We start from the raw sequence: 21,777 nt of genomic DNA, 5'->3' as shown, positions 1-21,777 counted from the left end.
CTCCCTGGAAGTGTTCCATTATGATTTTGATAAAAAATGATGTCAGCAATGGAATATCCAAACCATGACCATAATATCATCATCTTGGTAGCATGAGCAATAAAATAAAGGTGGTCAATCAGAGAACTTGCTTTCTAATCCTATCCTTGATATTTTCAAGTTGGAAAGTGAAACAAAACTGTACTATAGAAGAATCACACAAGCCAACAAAAGTTCAGGTTAAACTGATGAAAAAAAGGCAGAGTGAATGTTATTTTAAAAAGGCACATTTCCATTACAGCCAAGGAGGCATGGTTAGCTACTCAAGTGTGATGCTGAAGCAAAGGTTTAGGAGAGTAAAGATGAGAACTGGAATAAAGGATACAGATGCAAGGTCTCATGACAACTCAAAATCATGGTCCCTTAGGACAGATGATACACATCTTTGATTCTGAGTCATGGTGGTAAATGTCACCCTTCATTCTATGCACAGGTAGAAAGATGCAGGCTAGTTACAACTTCAGAATGATGTCCTAGTGTGAAAGCAGCCACAAGCAATTTGTAATTTGATAAAGCAAACTGCTTAACAATAAAAATGTACTTGTAAAAAGAGTCAGCGGGTCAAATTTGGATTGCAGACCACCATTTATCAGCCATTGGTTCAATTTATAATATTTAATTTACATAAATAAACCTACTTAATTCTACATCCCTGATTTAAAGTTTGTAAACTTTATGACAGCAAAGTGATATTGTGCAAATCTGTATTATATGTATTAGTATGTTGACTATTCCATAATAAGATATGTAATTTACAGTATAAAGCCTATAATTTTCTAGAGCATAATAAGAAAAATTTTTTAGTTTAGTAGGAAAATGTCTATTTCTGCTTTTTAATATGCAGAGGCAATTTGGATATTATAACACTTATTAATGGTCTCTAGCTGAACTTTCATTATAAAACTGTATAGACATTTAGCTTCTATAGTCAAAAAGTGGGGAAAACACTTTTTTGCTATTATTCGAAATTCATTCTAATCACTAAGGTGGCACAGAGGTCAAGTTCTTAGAATAGCCCCATGGATCTATGAAAAGGATAACTCAACATCATCAGGAGCCAACCTCTTGGCAAATATGGACTCAAATTTGGATTGTTTGTGCTCTGTGAGCTGATGCTTTAAAATGGCATTCTCATTTGAATTAATGGATCTACCTGAGACATTTTTATTATTAAAAATGATTTTCTTGCCAATTACTCTGTAATTCAAAAGCCAGTGTGACTGTAGCCATTGTTCTAAAGCAGGTTGGAGACTAAGAGGGGACTACTTTGCATTTTCACATAATTGATGAGATATGAAATTGCTTTATTTTGCACAAAACTTGGAGGCTCTCCATTTATTCTTATTCGTTCATTTAATCAGAACATTGGGAGAAACCAAGTTCTCGCTAAAACAAAGCATGAGTTTCATTGCATGTTGTACAATAAGCTCTTCTACAAAAATAGTATCCTTTTGTTTATTATTGGTCTCTTTCTATATTAGAGAAGAATATTATTGTGACATTGATAACTGAGTTAACCAAATAGCTTCATATTGTAGCTATCATTACCTTTCTAAGCTTTTTTTTTTATTAAAATAATTTTCCACGTAGCCATTTAGGGCCATGGATAGACAGCAAAGTATATCAGAAGAGTTCTACTAATATCTTTTGTCTAGAAGCCTTTTTGTCTTGATTACTTGAACTTTATAATTCAATTCACTTGCTTAACTCTTGGTTCCATCACTCTCTCTGTATGTCTCTGTCTCTCTGCAAATATGGGTGTGTAGTAATACCATCACACACATTTTTTGGAAAAGCATTTGTCAACCTGTTATACATGTAGCCAGAGGATTTCTATGTCAGTTGACATAAATCATATCCCAATAAGTGCTGTCCTATTCAGCATAGTTATCCATGAAATAGATGAAACCCCAAGAAAAGTCTATCAAGTCTGCCGATGTCAGGAAGCATGCACGAAGGAGTGCAAGCGATGATGTGTGACAGAACAACATTTAAAAAACATTGTCATAAACAAAAGAGAGGAAATGCCTCACACAAGGAGAAATATAAGAGGGATAAACATCTAATTTTGCAATGCTGCACTAACCAAAAACTACACAGATGGCATGGGTATTAATGAGATTTCAGGTTCTATAAACTCAATATAAGGCAAGATTATCACACATCCAAAGTAAGAAAGTAAAGATTTAAAGCAGGATGCATTAATGCATTAAAGAACAATACATTGGGGAGAGAGGCTAGCATGCCACGCCCACACAGAAGCAAACCAAGAAGTAAAAAGAGAAAGGGAAGGTTGATCTAGACCCCCATATTGGCACACCAAGCCCAAAGGATGACATCCCTGCACAGAGAAGACTGTAGGGCCAACAACAGCTCACGGATAGTACAGTCTGAATCCCCAACAGTGGGGCAAAGCCAAGCACCTAAAGAGCCCCAAAATGGACTTAAAGCTAGGAGGGGCAGCTCCTGGAATTTCTCCAGGACCAGTGGGAGGTTGTCATAAAGGTCAGCAGACAGACCTGGAATTATGTATGTTTTTTTGCCTTTCGTGTGGTCTATGTCGTTGTTTTGCCTACTTATTTCAGAAAGGTATGAGGAGAAAGCAATAGGACTCATAGTCCCAGAGGGCCTAAGGGGAGAAGGTGCAGTGAGCAAACAATGGCATAGACAGGGGAACAACTGGGGAATTAAAAGCAACAAGGAGGATGTAGAAATCCTGGGGGTGTTGGAACAATAGCAATCTAGCTGAGAGGAAGTACAAAGAGGTGGAAGCAGGGGGAACATGATGGTGGGGCAGGAGGAAGGTAAAAGGAAACAGGAAGGATCTAGGAAGCAAAGCTATGGATGGAAGTATAAGCATAGGTGTGTGCATAGGTAAACATATTAATTAATAGAAATAGAGGTGTTGGCCTAGGTACATATATTTATATGGCAATACACTGAAGTAGTGGATGGACTTCGGACCTCTGCTCATACCCTCCCTCAATACAAGAAGACTTTATTCTATCAAACTGGCATTCTCTGATGCTCTCCCTACCAGCACAATCACTGAAGACAAAATGGGTGCAGAAGCAAATGTGGTGCAGAAAGCTGATGCTGCCCAGCAGTCAAAAGATATAGCATCTGAGGTCTTAAAGCCTTCAAGTTAAACAAGCAGCCATCCAGCAGAGAAGCCACAACCTCATATGGAAGAAGCACACTAGCTGGTATGATCATGAGGTGTCATCGGGACCTGGTAACAGACATCAGAAGACCCATAACAAACAAACAAAAACAGATTGCTGAGAACTAGGGGGGTCAGAGCTGAGACCCAAAGCCCATCTGCAGGCAATAGAACATCCCCCAACAGAGGGGTCACAGGGAAAGGACGAGTCAACCAATGCATAGTAAAGCACCAATGAAACACAATATTCCTCTGGTTCCTTGAGGTTTCCTCACCCCCCACTATCATGACCCCAGTGCTGCTTCTCACTTCGGACTAGACCAGAGCATGTACACAGGTATAGATAATGGTCAGCATATAACTACACACACCCCTCCAAGGGGAAAAACAACAGAAACCATGGGGGAAGGGAGACAGTGGTTGGTGTGAGATATGAAAATAATTTATAATCTATCAAGGGGTCACAAGGGTGCGGGGAGCAGGGAGGGAAAAAAGAGGAGCTGATACCAAGGGTTCAATAGAAAGCAAATGTCTAGAAAAGAATGATGGCAACATGTAAAAATATGCCTGGTACAATTGATGTATGGATTGTAATAAGAGTTGTAAGAGCCCCCAATAAAATGATCTTTTAATAAAATAAAAATATAAAATAGCCTAATTGAAAGCAAAAGGGAAAAAAAAAGAACCATGCATAAAACAAGGTGAGCGTGAGTCCTAATCCACTCTGTGTCGATCAGACCATCACTGAAGAATTGTATTTAATTCTCTCTTAGGTGCATTGTTTGAGGAATGGATGTATACATGTCTATTCTGCAAGATTATTATGATTAGATGCAATAATATATATATATATATATTAATCAAGATAAATCCTCCACTAATGGCTGTTAGTTGGTATTGTTAGGTGTTGATGGGGAGCCCTATGTGCCACAGAACAAGACACTGGCCCTTCCTGGGCCATTCTCACCAGTGTTGCTGTGTTTATGATGTGTCAATCCATCTCCTTGAGGATCTTCCTCTTTTTTGCTAACCCTCTACTTAAACAAGCATGCTGTCCTTTCCATATTAACATTATGGATGTATTTTGTAGCCGTTTCTTCTTTTCCAGATGGGGCACGACTCAAAATGAGACGGTCAGGAGCCTTTACTCCATCCATCCACATTAATAAGGTTGACTCTACTTGGAGGAGGCAGCTCTCCCTAGCTCATCTTCTAGCACTGTGTCTAAAATGCTCTGTGGCTGTTCACAAGCTTTACAGTGGCTAATCGCAGAAGTAGATGGCTGATTCCTTCTTCATAGTCTCTTTTTAGTCTGAAACCTCCACTGAAACAAGTGCGCCATGGTGACACTGTTGATATTTGAAATACCAATGGCACTGAAGTAGCTTTCAGTATCACAACAGTATGTAAGCTACCACAGTGTTGTTGTTTGAAATACTGAAAACTTCTGAAGGTGGTAGCAACTATAACAGTGAAATAATACGATATTGCAGTCACTGGTTGGGACGTTAAATATGCTTAACCTTCAGAAGTGACAAGAGCTACCTTCTAAGAATTTTAGAGTTGATCTATGGCAGCAGAGAGTGAGAATTCTATGGTTGCCAAATATGTGAATTCACATGTATAGATAGAGATATCATGAAGCTTAAATTATAAAATTCAGAAATGTAGAGATACATACAATGAATAAGTTGTCCACAATTAGATAACTTCAAGCGTAGGCTGAATAACTTTAGAATACATTTGCTGTAGATATAATTCTAGTCTAGGTAAAAGAAATTTAGCTAGGAGACCTTTAAGATAACTTTGAGTCCTAAGATTCTTTTGTTAATGTTTGGGAGGCAAGTTAAAAACATAAATGGAAGCTCCAGGTCTTATGCTTGACCCATTATGTCCAGATTCCCTAACATTTTAGGTTTTTTTTAATTGCCTAAGCTAAGTAGTCACTGTAGAAAATATAAATGAGGGATATTGCAAAATGTTTAATCCTAATGCTTAAATGTTGTTTATCTCCAATTTAAGTATGAGCCCTCAGGACCAATATTTTTGAGATTATACCAAACCCCAAACCCACTGCCCCAGCTGAATCTACGCATAGCTCCCCTACATAGGGGTGGAAGCCGTAAATCTTGACTGGAGCAGACAGCCTCAGCTTTCCCCACGAGAGCCCCTGGTAGTTTTGAACCACCAACCTACCTGTTAGCAGTCCCAAGCTTACTCAACAGCACCACCAGGGCACATGGCCTATAATTTGGGGGATTTCCTTGAGGTAGAGGGTGGTGCCTTTTGTAATTACCTGAAGGCTGTCTGTGGAAGAATGCTCTTCTAAGACTAGCAACTCTGGTGGCACTGCTTGAAGACCCACTGGCTGTGTGCTCTTGTGTAAGTCATTTAGCCTCTCTGGGTCTCAGCTAATTCTTTTGTAAAAGGAGTATAATTACATGTCCACTTTGTGTTGTATAAAGTGTTAGGTGGAACCACTAACTAGGGAAAGCACAATCCCCTGATGTTCCACCCAAAGGATATCTTGATTTTATATGCATTATAGCCGCTCAGCTTAGTTATAATTCTTACTTAGAAATATGGTTTTAAGAAACATTTAGAAAATGTGAACTTCCAGTTTGACTTCATTTTTAAACTGAAAAACATCCCCGTTTTCATTTGGCAGCATTCAGACAAGATCAGAGAGAAAAGGCGCGTAGGTGCCAGAGCATTTGAACAAAATGGGACTGGGGTCCAGGTTTTCCTGAGATGCACAGAATGCTTGCTGTGTGTTCTGTAAAGTGCTTGCAGGCCTTGGTTTTCAGGATCCAGCCCATCCTCGCCTTTCCCTACTGATGAAGTCTCTTCCACTTTGCATCTACACAGGATGGGAAGATATTCTGCCGGAGGACAGCTTGTGACTGCCAGAACCCAAGCGTTGACCTTTTCTGCTGCCCAGAGTGTGACACCAGGGTCACAAGTCAATGCTTAGATCCAGACGGACACAAGCTCTATCGAAGTGGAGACAGTTGGACGCACAGCTGCCAGCAGTGTCGCTGTCTGGTATGTGGGCTTTCATTGGAAATCCCTTCACCCTGGAAGGAGTAACACACTCCTTCCAATTCCTGGCTATTCGTCACACCCAACAGAGAGTAGTTAGGTCAAAAGGCATCTAGTTTCTACTAATTAAAACGCAGAACCTGGAAAACAGCCGCCTCATGGGAATTGTGCCATGTGCTAGCTCTGTGTAGTCACCATTTGCTATGTCTCGAATTTCACTGTGAGCATCCTTCCCTCAAATGTACAAGAAGCATATGCCGTCTACCGATTCCATAGGGTTCGTTTAACACAGTATGAGTAATAACTAATTTTCTTAATATCTCCTACATTGAGATAACTATTGCAAATGGTGAACTTTTTCACCATTGAAAAAAAAAGGTTACTTCAGATTTCAATTTAGAGATACTGATAGTATCATTAGATCTGAGAACGTCCAGAGAAAAAGCTTGTGTGCCGGGCCAGGTTCTTCCAGTTTAAATTATATCATAAACAGTGATGCTTAAGGGACATTCGATCTCACGGAATGTGATGTTTCACCTGTCAGAAGACATGCATATGAGGCACTTTCCGAGTCGAAGCACCCAGGGTGCTAGCGGCTGGGCGTCCATTGTTCAACACACACTAGAGTTAACCATTCACTGTGTGGATACTGTTGGTAAACAAGGCTTCAGAGATATTTGCCTCTAAGTTTCCCTCGTATTTTCTAGTCATCTAGTAAATCGTCAAATCATGTTAATAGATATTTCTGAATTACAGATTGAGGAGTAAATTTCAGGGTATTTAAATGATAGCTATTGTTTCTGAACTCCCACACAACAAGAAAGCTTCACACAGCTATCGAGTTCGTTCATGTATCAGACAGAAAAATTGCATTCATTTTTTTAAAAGCCAATACTCAGTTACTCAGAAAATCGGTATTAATTTTAGTACATGAAATTTTCATACAATGAATTTCCCAAGTGTCTCCTCATCCATCCCCAGATCCTACAGCAGCGGTGCTCCACCTGTGGTCACCACCCCTTTGGGGGTCAAATGACCCTTTCACAGGGGTCACCTAATTCATAACAGTCGCAACATTACAGTTATGGAGTAGCAACAAATATAATGTTATGGTTGGGGGTCACCACAGCATGAGGAACTGTATGAAAGGGTGCGGCATGAGGAAGGTTGCGCACCACTGTCCTACACTATCCATGAATATATCTGGAGCAGACTGAAGCTGAACCCCAGATTGAACTTCTTGGGAGAACAATGTGAGCAATAGTTAATAAATTCTTGAATCATACAGAGCTACGCATATGCCAGATCAGGAGGATGTCATGACGATCAAGATAGAAATAGCACTTATTTAACCAAATTCCATAACCTGGTGGTCTGAGCAACCAGTACCTGGTAGTGTTGTCTGGTGAACATTGGACTAGCTGCTTGGTGAGCGAAAGATGAAGCTCTCGGCTATGAGCCAGAATCTTCTCGATGGCAGTGGGCCTTGATCTGGGCCCACAATTATGTGCATTGTCATGATTAGAGAGTAAGAAGCTACAAAGGCATCTGGATTTACCATCTGGAGCCGTAGTTGGTTTAGAAAGTTCATTTATTGTAAGTGCCTTCTAAATCTCAACTCAAATTTTTTACCATGTTTCAATTCCCTCCACTGATATTAAGACAGTGGTTCTCAATGTGGTGGTAATCCCCCCAACCATAAAATTCTTTTCCCTGCTACTTCATCACTGTCATTTTGCTACTGTTATGAATCGGGCGACCCCTGTGAAAGGGTCATTCGACCGCCAAAGGGGTCACGACCCACAGGTTGAGAACCGCTGTATTAAGAAAGGTAAATTGTCTTTATACACTAGTGAATGCCATCAAGTTGATTCTAACTCATAGTGACCCTGTATAACACAACCAAACTGTTCCCATGGATTTCTCTGCAGGAGCATAAAGCCTCATCTTTGTCCCATGGAGAAGCACAGGATAGCAGTCCCACACATACCCCCCTCCGCCACCAGTGCTCCTTGCTCAGTACCTTCCCATATATGTATTCATTTAATCAGCACTCACAGAAGAAGCATGTGCTAAGCATCAGAGAAAGAATAAGCTCTGAACCCAAGGTCAAAAGTTAATATGCAGTGTACTAATGATTAATGATTACAAGGCTTGTAAGTATCACGATAAAGTTATGGCACACCTCTCAAAGGAGAGAGATGTGGCAGGCTGCTGCCATAATGACTGACAACTTTGGGAACCTCATAGGGCAGCTCCACCCCGGCCTATGGGGTTGTTCTGAGTCAGAATGGGTGCACTAGCCATGAGGAGTTGCAGAAATAGTCAAGGGACTGACTACTATCCAGAACATTCACAAGTCAAACTCCTCTAGAGCCGCCTGGGAAGAGAGACATGGCAATCTGCTTCCAAAAGGTCACAGCCTGGAAATTCTTCCAGAGTAGTTCTGCTGAGCAACACAGGCTCACCACGAGTCAATGAGCCCAATAAAAGCTGTTCGCCTGGTAACAGAGAGGGGACCTAACTCTCCTCTCTGGAGGCTAATGTGTATGTGACACCTGTGGTCAGTCCCCAAGGGAGTGCCATTGTACCCATAGTGCTAAGTAGGAACGATCACCAAGAAGAAAACAATTGTGCCCTCTTTCTCTCCTGGGACGTTGGGAATAGAAGTATGCCTAACGATGAAAAAGCATGTTTCCTTTTCTCTCTGTAGGAAGGCGAGGTAGATTGCTGGCCACTTGCTTGCCCCAATTTGAGCTGTGAGTACAGGGCTATCTTGGAAGGGGAGTGCTGCCCCCGCTGTGTCAGTGACCCCTGCCTGGCTGACAACATTACCTATGACATCAGGAAGACGTGCCTGGACAGCTATGGGGTTTCAAGGCTCAGCGGCTCAGTGTGGACAATGGCAGGATCTCCCTGCACAACCTGCAAATGCAAGGTAATTGGATGTCCTAGGGATAATCAGGCCTTGCACGATTGGCAGGGAACTCACAGGAGGTCCACTACTGAGGTTTCTGAGTGTGAAGGTGCCGTGTGATATAGTGGAAACACAGGTAGGCGCCAGCCTCTCACTCTGGAGTGAACGTGTCTGAATGGATCATAGCTGCCCCTTGATAAAGGCAAATTCAAAATGCACATGGAATACAATGGCTTTCTGTCTTCCCTTTAAACTATAGATTTTTTAACAATGGCAGCAGAACCAATGATGGCTGATTTTGGCTATTTTGATCTACATATTTAAAAGAAGAAAAGGAGAAAAAAATCTACCTCCTTTCAACCTGGAAAAAATTTTACAAACTCTTTCATGTAAAAAAAAGTGCTCTATGAAGTTTATTTATCGACAATGACTAATGCTGCACCTGAAGCTCTTGCGGTAGCATTTACTCATTTGGGGTTATTTTCTGGTTTGGGTTTTTGTTTGTTTGAGAGGCATCCTGATAGCTCCTTAAGCTTGACAGTCTACCCTCTCCCTTCCTCCATGAGGTCCTGTGACTACAGCCAAGGGTTAGCAGAGTGTACACATCCACTTTCATTGAGTTGAATCCAACTCAATATATGTGTGTACATATGTGTGTACATATATTTATACACATGTGTGTTACATATGTATTACACACATATACATAACAGTCTTAAAAACTCACAGAGGCAGTTCTACTACCCTGTCCTGTAATATTGTATAGTCTCAGAAACCATATAGTGTATGTGCACACTCAGTTTCTGAGACTATACATCTTTATAGGAGCATGCAGCTGGTGTGTTTGAACTACCGACCTTAGGGATAGCAGCCAAGTGTCTCAGGGCACTCCTTGGGGCAAGGGTAAACTGAACCGAACTCACTGCCATCAAGTCAATGCCTCCTCACAGGGACCCTACAGGGCAGGATGTTAAGTGCCCTGTGAGTTCCTGAGACTGTGAGTCTTTACAAAAGTGGAATGCTTCATCTTTCTCCAATGGAGCTGGCTGGTGGTTTTGAACTACTGACCTTGTGCTTAACAGCCCAATGTATATCCACTACACCAGGAGGGCTCCTGGGGCAAGGGTGATGCAATGTGAAAATCCATACCTAAACACCTATTTGTGATTCCTATGACTAAGCAAGTTTAAAACTACTCACCATCTAGGTTCCATCAAGCCCCAACTCAACTTCAGGCATCAAGCAACTACGTATTAATATGGATTCTTTTGGGGGGGAAGTATCATGTCATGATAGAGCTCCCAAACAAAAGGATAATATCAGGCTGCATACCATGAAAGAGCCATTATCTGATTGATGCCATCTACCTCAGAAAGCAAAATATCCAGGTGGCATGGAGAGTTATAGTATCCAATATTATTTCTTTGAGGGTGATGATAAAGAGCCCCGGTGGTGCACCAGTTAAGCACTGGGTTGCTAGCCAACAGGTTAGCAGTTAGATGCTGGAAAAAGAAAGGATCTATTTCTTTAGAGATTACTACATTGACAACGCTCAGGGGGCAATTCCTCTTTCTTAGCTAGGGTCCCGGATTGACGTCAGCACCCCTAACAACAGCAGCTGGGGAGTAATGAGACAACATTTACATTAATGCTTAAAACTTATTCTTAATGACTGTCAAGACAGTATCTGTTTCTAAACTGCAAACCTTTCAGGCACATAGATTTGACAAGGGCACAATATCCAAGGTAGGTTCGGCACAGGTTTTCACTGCTGGGAGAACCCCAGCAAGAGGAAGCTAGGGCTTGGTTGAGCCTCCCAAGCCCTTCTTTCTCTGCTATTTTTTTCCCCTAAAGTTTGTGTTTGCTTGATTTTAGTGATTTTTCTACAGCTTTATAAAAGGTGGTCTCAAAATGGGGAGGTTTGTTTGGAACATAAAAATGGCAGACTGGCAGTTGATATATAGTCTGTGTCTCCAGTGGCTAACACGTGTGTCTGTGTTGCACAGAACGGAAGTGTCTGCTGTTCTGTGGACTTGGATTGTCTTCATAACAACTGAAGTATTGACATGGACTCATCACTGGAGGAAATGGACAAAGTGACCATCGAGCATGATAAGGAGTGGGAGTTGGTGTTGAGCACTGCAGACAATTACCAAAGTCTCCGTCGGAGGAAGGTGTTTGGGGTTACCTTGGAGGACCTACCACTTTGCTCATTCTTGCTAACCTAGTCTAGGTGGCCACAGTGCAGTGCATTTAAGTCTATGGTTGTTAAGAGAAGTTACCCGTGTTGTAAATCACATCTTTCCCTTATCAGATCATTTGCAAAGACATTTAAATGATCTCATGGTAAATGTTGCTGTATGTTTTTGTTTATTTGGTGTAATGACATCAGAGAGACTTGGCTCCTTTTATTTATTTATTTTCTGGATTTTTGGATCAAATTCTACAAATAAAGTTGCCTGTTGTGATTTTTGTCCCAATCCACTGCATACTAATGTCCCTGTCAAATATATTGATAGAAACAGGTGCGTAGAATCCAATTGCATCATTCATTGATTGCATGTCCCTTGAACACACTTTGAAACCCAGACATTCAATTCAAATAGACTGAAGGCCTTATGATATATTAATATGGAAAAGACTGCAAACAGAATGAAATGAGCTTTTTTTTTTTTAAGAAAACCAGCAGATCTCTCTGTTATCTCTTAAAAATAAATCGAAGCAAAATCTTAATCCCAGATTTAGAGGCAGCAAACTTTACAACCCCTTTGGCATTGAAAGACAAAATATCTTTGCATCAGTTTTGTGTCGTATTTAATAATTTACAAGACACTGGTAGCATTGTAAGTTACACTCTGTGCTGCTAAGGTTTAGGCCAGCAGTTCAAACGCACCAACCCGAGGGAGAATGAAGAAGCTTGCTGTTCCCATACAAGTTTACCGTCTCAGCAATCTAAAGGGAGCAGGCTCTACTCTGTTCTATAGAATTTCTGAGTTTGATATTTTTCATCACAGATTACTTTGCCTATTAGTAAATTAAAGAGTCCTAATCAAGCAATTTGTTTATAGTATGTTGAGTCAAGTAACCAAGTCTTCTCATTCCTGTCCAGTGATATTTCCCTCTAAACCATGATGTCTCCTGTGTAAGTTAAAAAAAAATCTTTTAAGAAAACCTATTTGTATACTCGGTAATTCTTTTGGAACAACAAATGTTTCTATTTGAACCACTACCATATTTTTAAGAGTTGACAGTTATTGAGTTATGCAAAATGAATAAAATATAGACTTGCCATTTTACTTGAGTTGAAAATTCCAGGGGAGGTTACAGTTTCAGGTAAATCCCATTGCAGTGGTTTATAATACCTAAGCCGCCTACAACCATTCTCATTCAGAGTCAAGTTAGTGCATGGATTTTGTTTCTTCTACAACATAAAAGATGTCTTGTGAGTCACTCGTGCTAAAAATGATAATTTAATGTCCCCAAATAACTGGAGATTAATTAAAAATGGCAAGCTCTGACCACCATTCATCGGGATCGGTCCATTACTCAATCTTCTTGTGTGAAAATGGAACTGACTGTGTGACATTAATTCCTTGGACTAAACTCAGACCAGGGCAGCTTCAGGACCATGCTTTGGAACTACAGCTGTAGTATGGTTTAAGCACATAGTTCTATTTTACTTCTTTACGGTTACCTTAGAATGAAAAATGTGAAGATTATTCTTTCAAAAATGTGACTCCATTGAAAATGACTTTGCAATCTTCATTGGAAAACTAGAGACATTTGAGAGGCAATGTGTGATTACACCCGTCTAGGGTTGGCAAACTTCTATTGCAGGTGAAATCCTGTCCTCTGCTAGTGTTACTGGGACACAGCCACCACCACTGTCTACTCATGCTGAGCTTCAGGGTGGTCTCGTCCTAACAGACCACATGGCCGGTTACTATGCTGAACCCTCATGTAGATAGGGACTGAACTTCAGTGTGAGTATTGCAAAAATCACAGTGTTATTTAAGTTTGTTATATGTTCATACTTTACTGCCATGTCATTAGCACTGATAACTCATCTGATAATACTCATATTTTACAACTAAAATCATTAGAACCAATACTTCTGACTTTTCACTTTAGATCTGGTAGGGAAAATTTAATATCTGCTAACTTGATGACAAAATGTTATTGATATTTAGTAGCACAGTTTAAAATACTCCCAGCTCCTGTCAATAGGAGTTCTACTTCCAATAAAATAATTGATGACTTTTACTTACTTTAAAAATATTGAATCTTACATACACAAAGTACTCTCCAATCTCTGCTAGGAAAATCATAATGAACAAAACAGATTGCTGCTCTATAGGAAAACCATAAATGAACAAAAAGATCAGCTCTGTGTGGGCTGACAGAAGGTGCTGACAAGTTTTGAATCTTTTAGGAATTCCTATTGAAACAAGTTACTACCCAGAATACATTCTTGGCCTAGAAGTTGAGAAAATGAGTGTTTGTTTTAGTGGCAAGTTTCCTGAAGGAATGTGCTTAATTCTTATTCTATACCTTGCAGTGTAAAATGAGTGTCCCTTTAATGAATGGAAGCAGTGCTTAGAAATCTGTCTCCTTACAAACCAGAACTAGAGTTTTTACCGCTCTCTGTATTAAAATGCTGACATATACACTGGTAAGAAACTGATGATGGATGCAAAACCAGTCATGTAGCTGCTATTAATTATAAATAGTATGAAAGCAGTTTTATTCAGTAGAACATGAGAAGAAATGAAAATCCTGTAAATGAGCCTATCACATTTCTATGAAACACAAATTTTGTCTCTCTGGGGGGTTGCATGTGAATCAATTCTCTCGCCCTCCCTTCCACCGTCCTTTTCCTTTCATCTGCTCTTCCTCTTTCTATACACCATCTAAGTGTTTTAATTTCCCAAAGCTTCCTCGCCTCTAAGCCGATAGCTCTGCATCTATGTCACTGTTATAGAATTTTAATACATATTCTCCGCTTATTGTGGTTACATACATGTGTGCTAACCTTGTTGGGTTGCACGCTAACATAGTGCCTTACACAGAGTGGGCTTTCAATGAATTCATTAAACATTGAATTCATAAATTTTCATGGAATCAAAAGACTATTGGAAATAATCCTGTAGAGTGGTTTTCAAGCGTTCTTAACAATAAGATCCTTTTAAAACATCAAAATACATTTGCTACTTAATGTAAAGTTCCCACTGTAGCAGAGTTTTCTGGATGAAGCAGAAGTTGGAGAATTGGCGCTCCGTGGGACCCCTTATCATCACGCGTGTTCTTCGCCCACACACATCGCGAACCCAGCCAGCACCTTCACTTTCACAGATGAGGAAACCTGCCCGGAGGGGGCCAATGGCTCCTCTACAGAGCACAGCCTAGAACTCCAGCACCAACCCATCTGCTTGCCTCTATCTCACCCTACCAGTGACAAATATGTTTCTGCTTTCCACTTTAAAGTAAGCTTTTATTACCTCTTCTAATTGGATGCATTAAAGACAATCGCGGGTGAATGGTAATGTCTCTTATCACCTCCGTGTTTCCTGTCCCTCAGGACTGAGATAGCTGTAGGAAAATTCTAGTAAAGGCTGCTAGGGCACCTGCACATGGAAAACCCAAACAGCATTATATCTACACCATGAATAGCAGTTAGTCTTTTACACAATCTCCTTCTTTATAAGAAAATAATTGATGCAAAATCTAAGTTTACCAAGTCAGTTACTCCTTTCTTAAGAGGAAAACATGGACACATACTCTTAAAATGAAAATAAGAGTAATTGGTTTTTGAGGCAAGAAAGATAAGAAATAGTTAAACACAAAAATGCAAATTTAGCTAGGGTAACTGGCAGTTAATATGCTATTCTTAAGAATGCATTCATATTTTGACAAGAACTTGAAAAAGGACACTTACTAGCTTTTGGAATCGCTGTGGTTGGGCACTGGGCCGCTAACAACAAGACGAGTGGTTCAGACTCGTGGGCCACTCTTCAGGAGAAGGATGACGCTGGCTCAGAGTGAGGATGTACACTCTCAGAAACTCTACAGGATTATTATGAATGGGGATCAAGTGCAGGGCCAAGTGAAGATCAGGATGGGCAGTGGGAGTACTTTTTTAACTGCAAAAATGTATCTAATACTTGTTTCAAAATTAAAACAGTATCAGCAACTTGGGGAAAGGTGATGACATTTGGAGGAAAACAGAGTGGAAATATGGAATGAGCCATGCCGTGATGGTGGCACAGAAGGAAGCATTATCTTGGATCGCGTTTGCAAATAGAGCTGACATGCTTCTGTTGTGAGCACGACACTTGACAAAGAACCTTGGGACTGTCCATATATTTGGAAAAAAACCTTATTGGAGGAGTAGATGTTGTTTAAATTAGAATCTATGGTCGGGGTTATTGAAGATTCAAAAATAGGCCTAAACACTCAATGACAATCTATTTCCAGGAGCGACATGAAGGGTGACATTGAAGGGGGGGGATTGCGAGGACGTGGATCGTGCACACCTCAGTGTGTGGTCAGGCAAGGCTAATTGTTGCCCGTTAAGAATGTGAGACCAGTTTTCCCAAACTCCTCAGTGTTTCTTTTTGTTATATACTATCAAGTTCGATAGATCACTACTTTAGTTCCTTTTCTTTGTAATCATTCCTCACTCCCTTTTTATCGTGTATTTTAATAATATGGTATTTGTTTGCATTCAAACCCCAACATATCATTATGATGTTATGTGTCAGTTTCTACAAAATACAAATGTTGATATTTCTATTGCTTAGTTTATTTCTTCCAGAACTGCAACCCTTGCTGTCAAGGTTCGTGGAAGGGAACATCGTGATTCCACCCGTTAGAGAAAATAGGCTGTAGTCGTACATATTTTTATTGCGGAAGCAACTGGTATGTTTGTAGAAAGTGCTCATTCAGAAGAATGAAGATGAAATGTCTTCTCCCTTGTCAGAACCCTTGAAAGTCAAGGGACTGGACTGAGGTGTGTGTGGATTGAGCAGGCACCAAGGGGAATGTACTCGTCACGGTGAAATGGTGTGGGCACTTACTGGAGAGCCCAGAGAGCTGGACGCACGGATCTTCCTGTTCCCACTCGTTCAGGAGCACAGCCTGCAGATCAGGGAGCTCACGAGCAGATGAAGGAAAGCGCATGCGCTCCTGGCGGCCTCCCTGAGTGGAGTGTCCTAGGCAAACCGAAAGAGACGATTCTCTCCTCTGCAGACAGACCTCTGTGGCCACCACTGCTTCCCATCTGAGAAAGGAACGTTTGACATTCCTCTCTGTTCTAGAAATTTCTTAAAATGTAGAAACTGGATCTGGGGAAAACATCTTGTAGTGAAAGGAATGAAATTGAAATTAAAAGTAGGCGTGCGTATTCATCTCCTCTGCTTGGCGTAACAAACAGCCATGGAAGTGGTGGCCTAAGGCCATAGAAATGTGTTTTCTCATTCTAAGATACAACCAAAAAATAGTCAATCTGATACTGATCAGGAATTTCAATCAGATACATAAGCGTAGTGAATTCTCATCTGAAAGTTAAGCTGAGATATTCCCCTCGCCCTTGACAGTGTTCCAGATAAACCTTGAAAAGGATGCACTTTGTAAGCCTTGTGAATCATGTGTTCATTGCAAATATCCTTCACTAACAGGACAAGAACATTTTTCCTGGACGATCTGATGGCATCAAATCATCACACCTGTCACCTGTGCCACTGAGTTTATTAACTTACAATCAAGAGTTTCCTATACATTTTTACTGATTCCTGCTTTTCAGCAAAGAACCCACACAAAGAAGAAATATGGGCATTTTGTGCTCAGGAAGAACATCAGGGCTAATTGCCCTCCCACTAATCATCTACACCAGTGGTTCTTAAGGCTGCGACCCTTTAATACAGTTTCTCATGTTGTGGTGACCCCCCCAACCATAACATTATTTTCGTTGCTACTTCATCACTGTGATTTTGCTACTGTTATGCATTGGTCGACCCGTGTGAAAGGGTCATTTGACCCTCAAAGGGGTTGCGACCCACAGGTTGAGAACCTCTGATTTCAACAGTGCTTAGTGGGTCACTTGAGATTCAGGGAAGAGGATAGAATTAATCTTTACTCAACAGCCATGCACTGAGCATATGCAAATATGCTTTACTTAATACAACAGCCTGGAAAGTTGGGGATAATTATCCTCATTTTGCTGATGAGAAAAGTCCTTTGCCTTAAGACACACAACTGCGAGGAACAGGATTTTGTTTGTTTCTCTTTCAAAAGCTATGTGGACTATCGGGAGAGATTTAGGAAGGAAGATGTGAAACTGTCTTGAATACGTAACAGGAAGGCTTTTACAGAAATATGGATAGAAAAACGAAATCAATAACTTCACAGGTGTGGGCACTGACAATAGGATAGGGAGATAGATTAGAACAAATCGTTTCTATCTGGCTCCGTGTGTGTGGCTGAGTTTCAAAGGCCCTGAAATCCTATTCCAGCTCTTGAAGGACCACCATTTTGATTCTAATTTTCAGAAGCACTTTGCTGTGCTGCATTGGATGTAATCATCTATGCCTAGCACATGCAGGGCTAGAAGGGTCTCCTCTCCCCAGGATTCAGCAGCTGTTAATTGTCACTGGCCCATTCTGGGTGAGGTGGGTAATTGTTTTCAGCTGTCTGCCACCACCCCACTGTGGCTCTCCTGTACCCTGTGACTCTTCATTTGTTCTCAGGAGTGGGCTTGCCTCGTGAGCTGGGAAGTGCTGCCTGCTGTCCAAGCGCTGGCAGAAGCCTGTCTATCATCTGCCTCTGGACTCTGGGTCTGGAGGGTTCGATCTCACTGCTTTTCAGCGGGGAGATGTGTTTTCCTAGTCATAAAGCAATCTTAGGGGGAGAGGGGTGAGAAATCATTCTTATCCACAGTGGGCAAAGCTACTAAAATGTCTACAGTCGGGAGCATACACACGCTCACACACACACACACACACACACACACACACAATAAATGATATCTTATGACAAAGAGAAATTTAGGAGTGAAGCTCAGGAACTCAGACCAGGAGAACAGGCCAGACTGCTCCTGTGAAGCCCAAGAGAAGAGGAAGCAGCAGTATATGGCACGCAACAGATCAGAGAGCAGTTTGTGAACCTGGCCCATGCTGGGGAGCACAACAACTATGACTGGGATTTGGGTGTGTGTCTTAAGAACCAGGGCCACCCCTCACCCTACCACCTGTACACATCTTCATTCAAAGAATTCTTTCTCAGTGTCAGAATATCAACACTTTTGATTAATGTATTATACTTTCACTTGTTTATTGAAACAGTCTATTTGCTAAATGTTGACCAGATTCTTTTATGGAACACCTACTTTGGATAATAGTGTTTGATGAAGGAAGACTAACTCTCAAGTGGACAACTATTTCTAATAGACTATTAATCATTACTAAACGCACTGATTGAAAGGACACTGGTCTAGGTTATGTTACTCAGTAAACTGAATTTAAATTCAGTTTAAATTCACTGGCTTTGAGAACTTGGGCAAGTTTATTTAATGTGTCTAAGCCACAGTTTTCTTATTGCTAAAACAGAAGAATAATTCAATTTTGTAGTTGTTATAAATCTTAGAAACTATCACCGTTACTGATATGGGGGGGATTACTATATGAATAATAAAGATGAGTTTTTAATATAATAAAAGTACTATCTGTAGTTGAAAGAATAATTGGTGCTCAGAGATGTACATCTGCTAATCTCCAGGAGCTGTGATTACACTATGTGAAATGGCAAAGGGGAATTAAAGCAGCAGATGAAATTAATGCTGCTAATCATCCTAAAATAGGGAGAATTGTGGATTTTCCAGGTGGACCCAAAGTTCCTCAAATATGGAAATAGAAAGGCCAGAAGGAAATCGGTACCAGTGCCCCAGGATGTAAGACAGACTCCAATGGGCACTGATTTTTTGAATCTGGAAGAGGGCCAAGAAGAAGATGGGGGATGTGGGTGACATCTAGGCGCTGGTAAGGCAAGACAATGGATTTTCCCGTAGAGCTTCCAAAAGGTGACCAAGCCCACAGACCCCTTGGATTTTGCCCAACCAGCCCTGTTTTGAGTTTCTGACTTCCAAATCTGTACAATAATAAATCTGTGTTGCTTTAAGCCAAGCCAGCAGAAGTTTGTATTAATTTGCTACAACAACAATAGATACTGAATGCATTTCATTTACTCCAAAATGGTACTTTTAGTAGCTATAGGAAAAATGTTACTGGTATTCAAAGCAAAATATCACTTCCAGATGATTGGATAAAATATATAGCATTGGGTTAAATTGATCAAGAAAACATAACTGGATAAACAAACTCCTAAGACTGGGCACTCATTGTGCTAATGTTTACCTCAAAGACTGATCTATTTTTGAAGGAGATAGAATACGCAGTGAACGAATGAGCAGTGGTAGGTTTTGGCCTCAAGAGTTCCGCTGAGCCAGATAAGTCCAGCCTTCTGGAAGATTCTGAGCCAGTCAGTAGGTTTGTAGAAGATGCAGGGTCAACAATGACAGAAAATTAAAAGAATAAACTGTGTTAACTGAGCCCTGATGATTTTCTGGCACTAATAGTAGGATTTCTTTCTTAGTTTTCATACTCTTGAGAAGTATGTCATGGGTAGGTTTGGTTACGTGGGGAAGACAAAGCATGGTTTGGTTCCCTATTGAGACATATGCATGATGCCGTATCTACCAGAGAACTAAGTGGTAAATGGCATAAGAATACATGAAAAGGTTTAGAAACACAGGACAAGTAGAGCCAGCCCAAACTAGGTTCAATCTGGGCTTTGAATTCGACCACACTATTGAGAATTTGCATTTTCACTCAAGAGCCAATTGAGGCTCAGATTCTACCTTAGAATCACTTGGGGATCCTGTTAAACTACAGCTTCTGAGTCAGTATATCTGAGGTGGAAATGGAAATTATCAGCTTGGGGTCAGATTGAAACAGGTCAGAAGTCCTGGGTTAAATCTCAGTTCTATTACATCCTAGCTGGGTCATGTGTGAACAGCTTCTTCCTGTGCATCAGTACTTATATTGTCATTTCTAAAAGAAGAGTTAACACCCCTGACCTGAAGGGCTTTTATAATATTAAGAACTATTTTGTGAAATACATGACTATTATTTATGCTTAGTGGGGGGTTGTTATAAGAAGAGGCTTCCTTGATTTTTCTCAGACTGGACAAGTTTCTCTACCTGTTTCCCACATCGTTGGAAGGTTTAGGTTAAGGACAGAAATATTCCTTTTGAACCCGGCCCCACAGGTCACAATCATTCATGGATGTACGCTCTCTTTCATCAACCTCTTGGGAAACTACGTGATAGCTAGACATGGGCTGGGGTGTCGTCTTCACAGTTCCAAATCTCTTGGCCATGCTGATAAGCCATCAAGTATTATCTGGCTGTCCTCCCTGAGGGCCCATGTCGCTAAAGAGATCAATGATAAACTTTAAAGTATTAAAGTACTTTGAGGGAAGCAAGACAATTCTAAAATGATGAACAGCTTCTGAACAGCTCCAAACCCGCTGGGAAATTCTACAATTTTGATTTCGATTCTTTGGTCAGGCAGTGTGAGGAAACAAAACTGTGACAAAGGGGTGTAGGCGAGATGGGTGATCATAAGCAAGTGGTTAATGATTTTAAATGATTTGCCTACTGGCCAAGGGACTCAACATCCCAATGAATGGTAAAGAGCAGGCAGGTAATTTGAAGTTAATTGTTCTGAAAAAGACTGAGCCGCTAAAAAGGTTGAGTATTGTGTCTCTTAGAACAACTGCAAGGGAGGACCCATTTTTTACCTAGGAAGGGACCTGCAACGAACTTTATTCCTCAGTAGAGTTAATAAATGGAGGGAAGAAACAATGTACTTGATGGTACTTTGGAAATAATAAAGGACAAAAAGCATTTCAAATACAGAGAAGATGCTGAGGAGATTTGGGCTCAAAGTCCCCCTATTTGGACAGCTTCACCATACCCACAGCTAGTTGCGCTTATGTGCATGGGGTCTACCAAATATCGGCAGTCCAGCATGGCAAGCCAGGTCTGTTCCTCAGGGTGCCCTCAAGCCAAAATTGTAGGTGACTCGAAACAGATGCCTGGCTTCCTATTGAGCTTTATTTCTGTGCAAGGAAAGGCTCAAGGGCATTTCCGGGATGTAAAAGCTGCACATGCAGAAAGTGAAGGTGACTGTGATGAACTTGTGCTCAGTACACGTCGCTTCAATCATTTCACCGTGAGGGCGAATGTATGTAACTTACAGGGCAAGTCCATTCCCAACCAGGGCTTTACTGTGGTCTCCTGCCTCCCCTCCTTCCCCTACCCCCACCCTGACACCCAACTTTTATTGTGAACTGGGTGAAAGTGTACAGAGTATTGGTTTTCAATTCAATAATGCGTGCACATTTTGCTTCATTTAATTTGTCTCCATAATATGTAGCACCTCTTATCCTACTTCCTCCCTCTTCCCTGATTCCATTCCTCTTCTTCCTAACCTCTCTGCACTTTGTTTTGGATAAATGCTGCCATTCTGGCCTCAAATGGTTACTTATTATAACATTTGC

The 21,777-nt window shown here is 40.9% G+C and overlaps 1 protein-coding gene across 2 annotated transcripts in view; it reads left to right on the top strand.

Annotated features, from left to right (window-relative positions):
- The window catches only part of NELL1 (neural EGFL like 1), a 1,001,735-nt gene extending 990,094 nt beyond the window's left edge, over positions 1 to 11,641 (top strand). For both annotated transcript variants that reach the window (XM_004711602.2, XM_004711601.2), the window contains 3 exons: positions 6,071 to 6,247; positions 8,958 to 9,182; positions 11,168 to 11,641. In XM_004711602.2, coding sequence (XP_004711659.2) covers positions 6,071 to 6,247; positions 8,958 to 9,182; positions 11,168 to 11,218 — 453 coding nt within the window. In that variant the 3' untranslated portion in view covers positions 11,219 to 11,641. The remainder of the gene's footprint in view (positions 1 to 6,070; positions 6,248 to 8,957; positions 9,183 to 11,167) is intronic.
- The last annotated feature ends 10,136 nt before the right edge of the window (positions 11,642 to 21,777 follow it).

The sequence above is a fragment of the Echinops telfairi genome, unplaced genomic scaffold (assembly GCF_000313985.2).
Source record: "Echinops telfairi isolate 266 unplaced genomic scaffold, ASM31398v2 ScPeMD7_60;HRSCAF=208, whole genome shotgun sequence".
NCBI lineage: Eukaryota > Metazoa > Chordata > Mammalia > Afrosoricida > Tenrecidae > Echinops > Echinops telfairi.
Note: the sequence above shows the minus strand (reverse complement) of the source record. Positions and strands in the feature narration are given on the sequence as shown.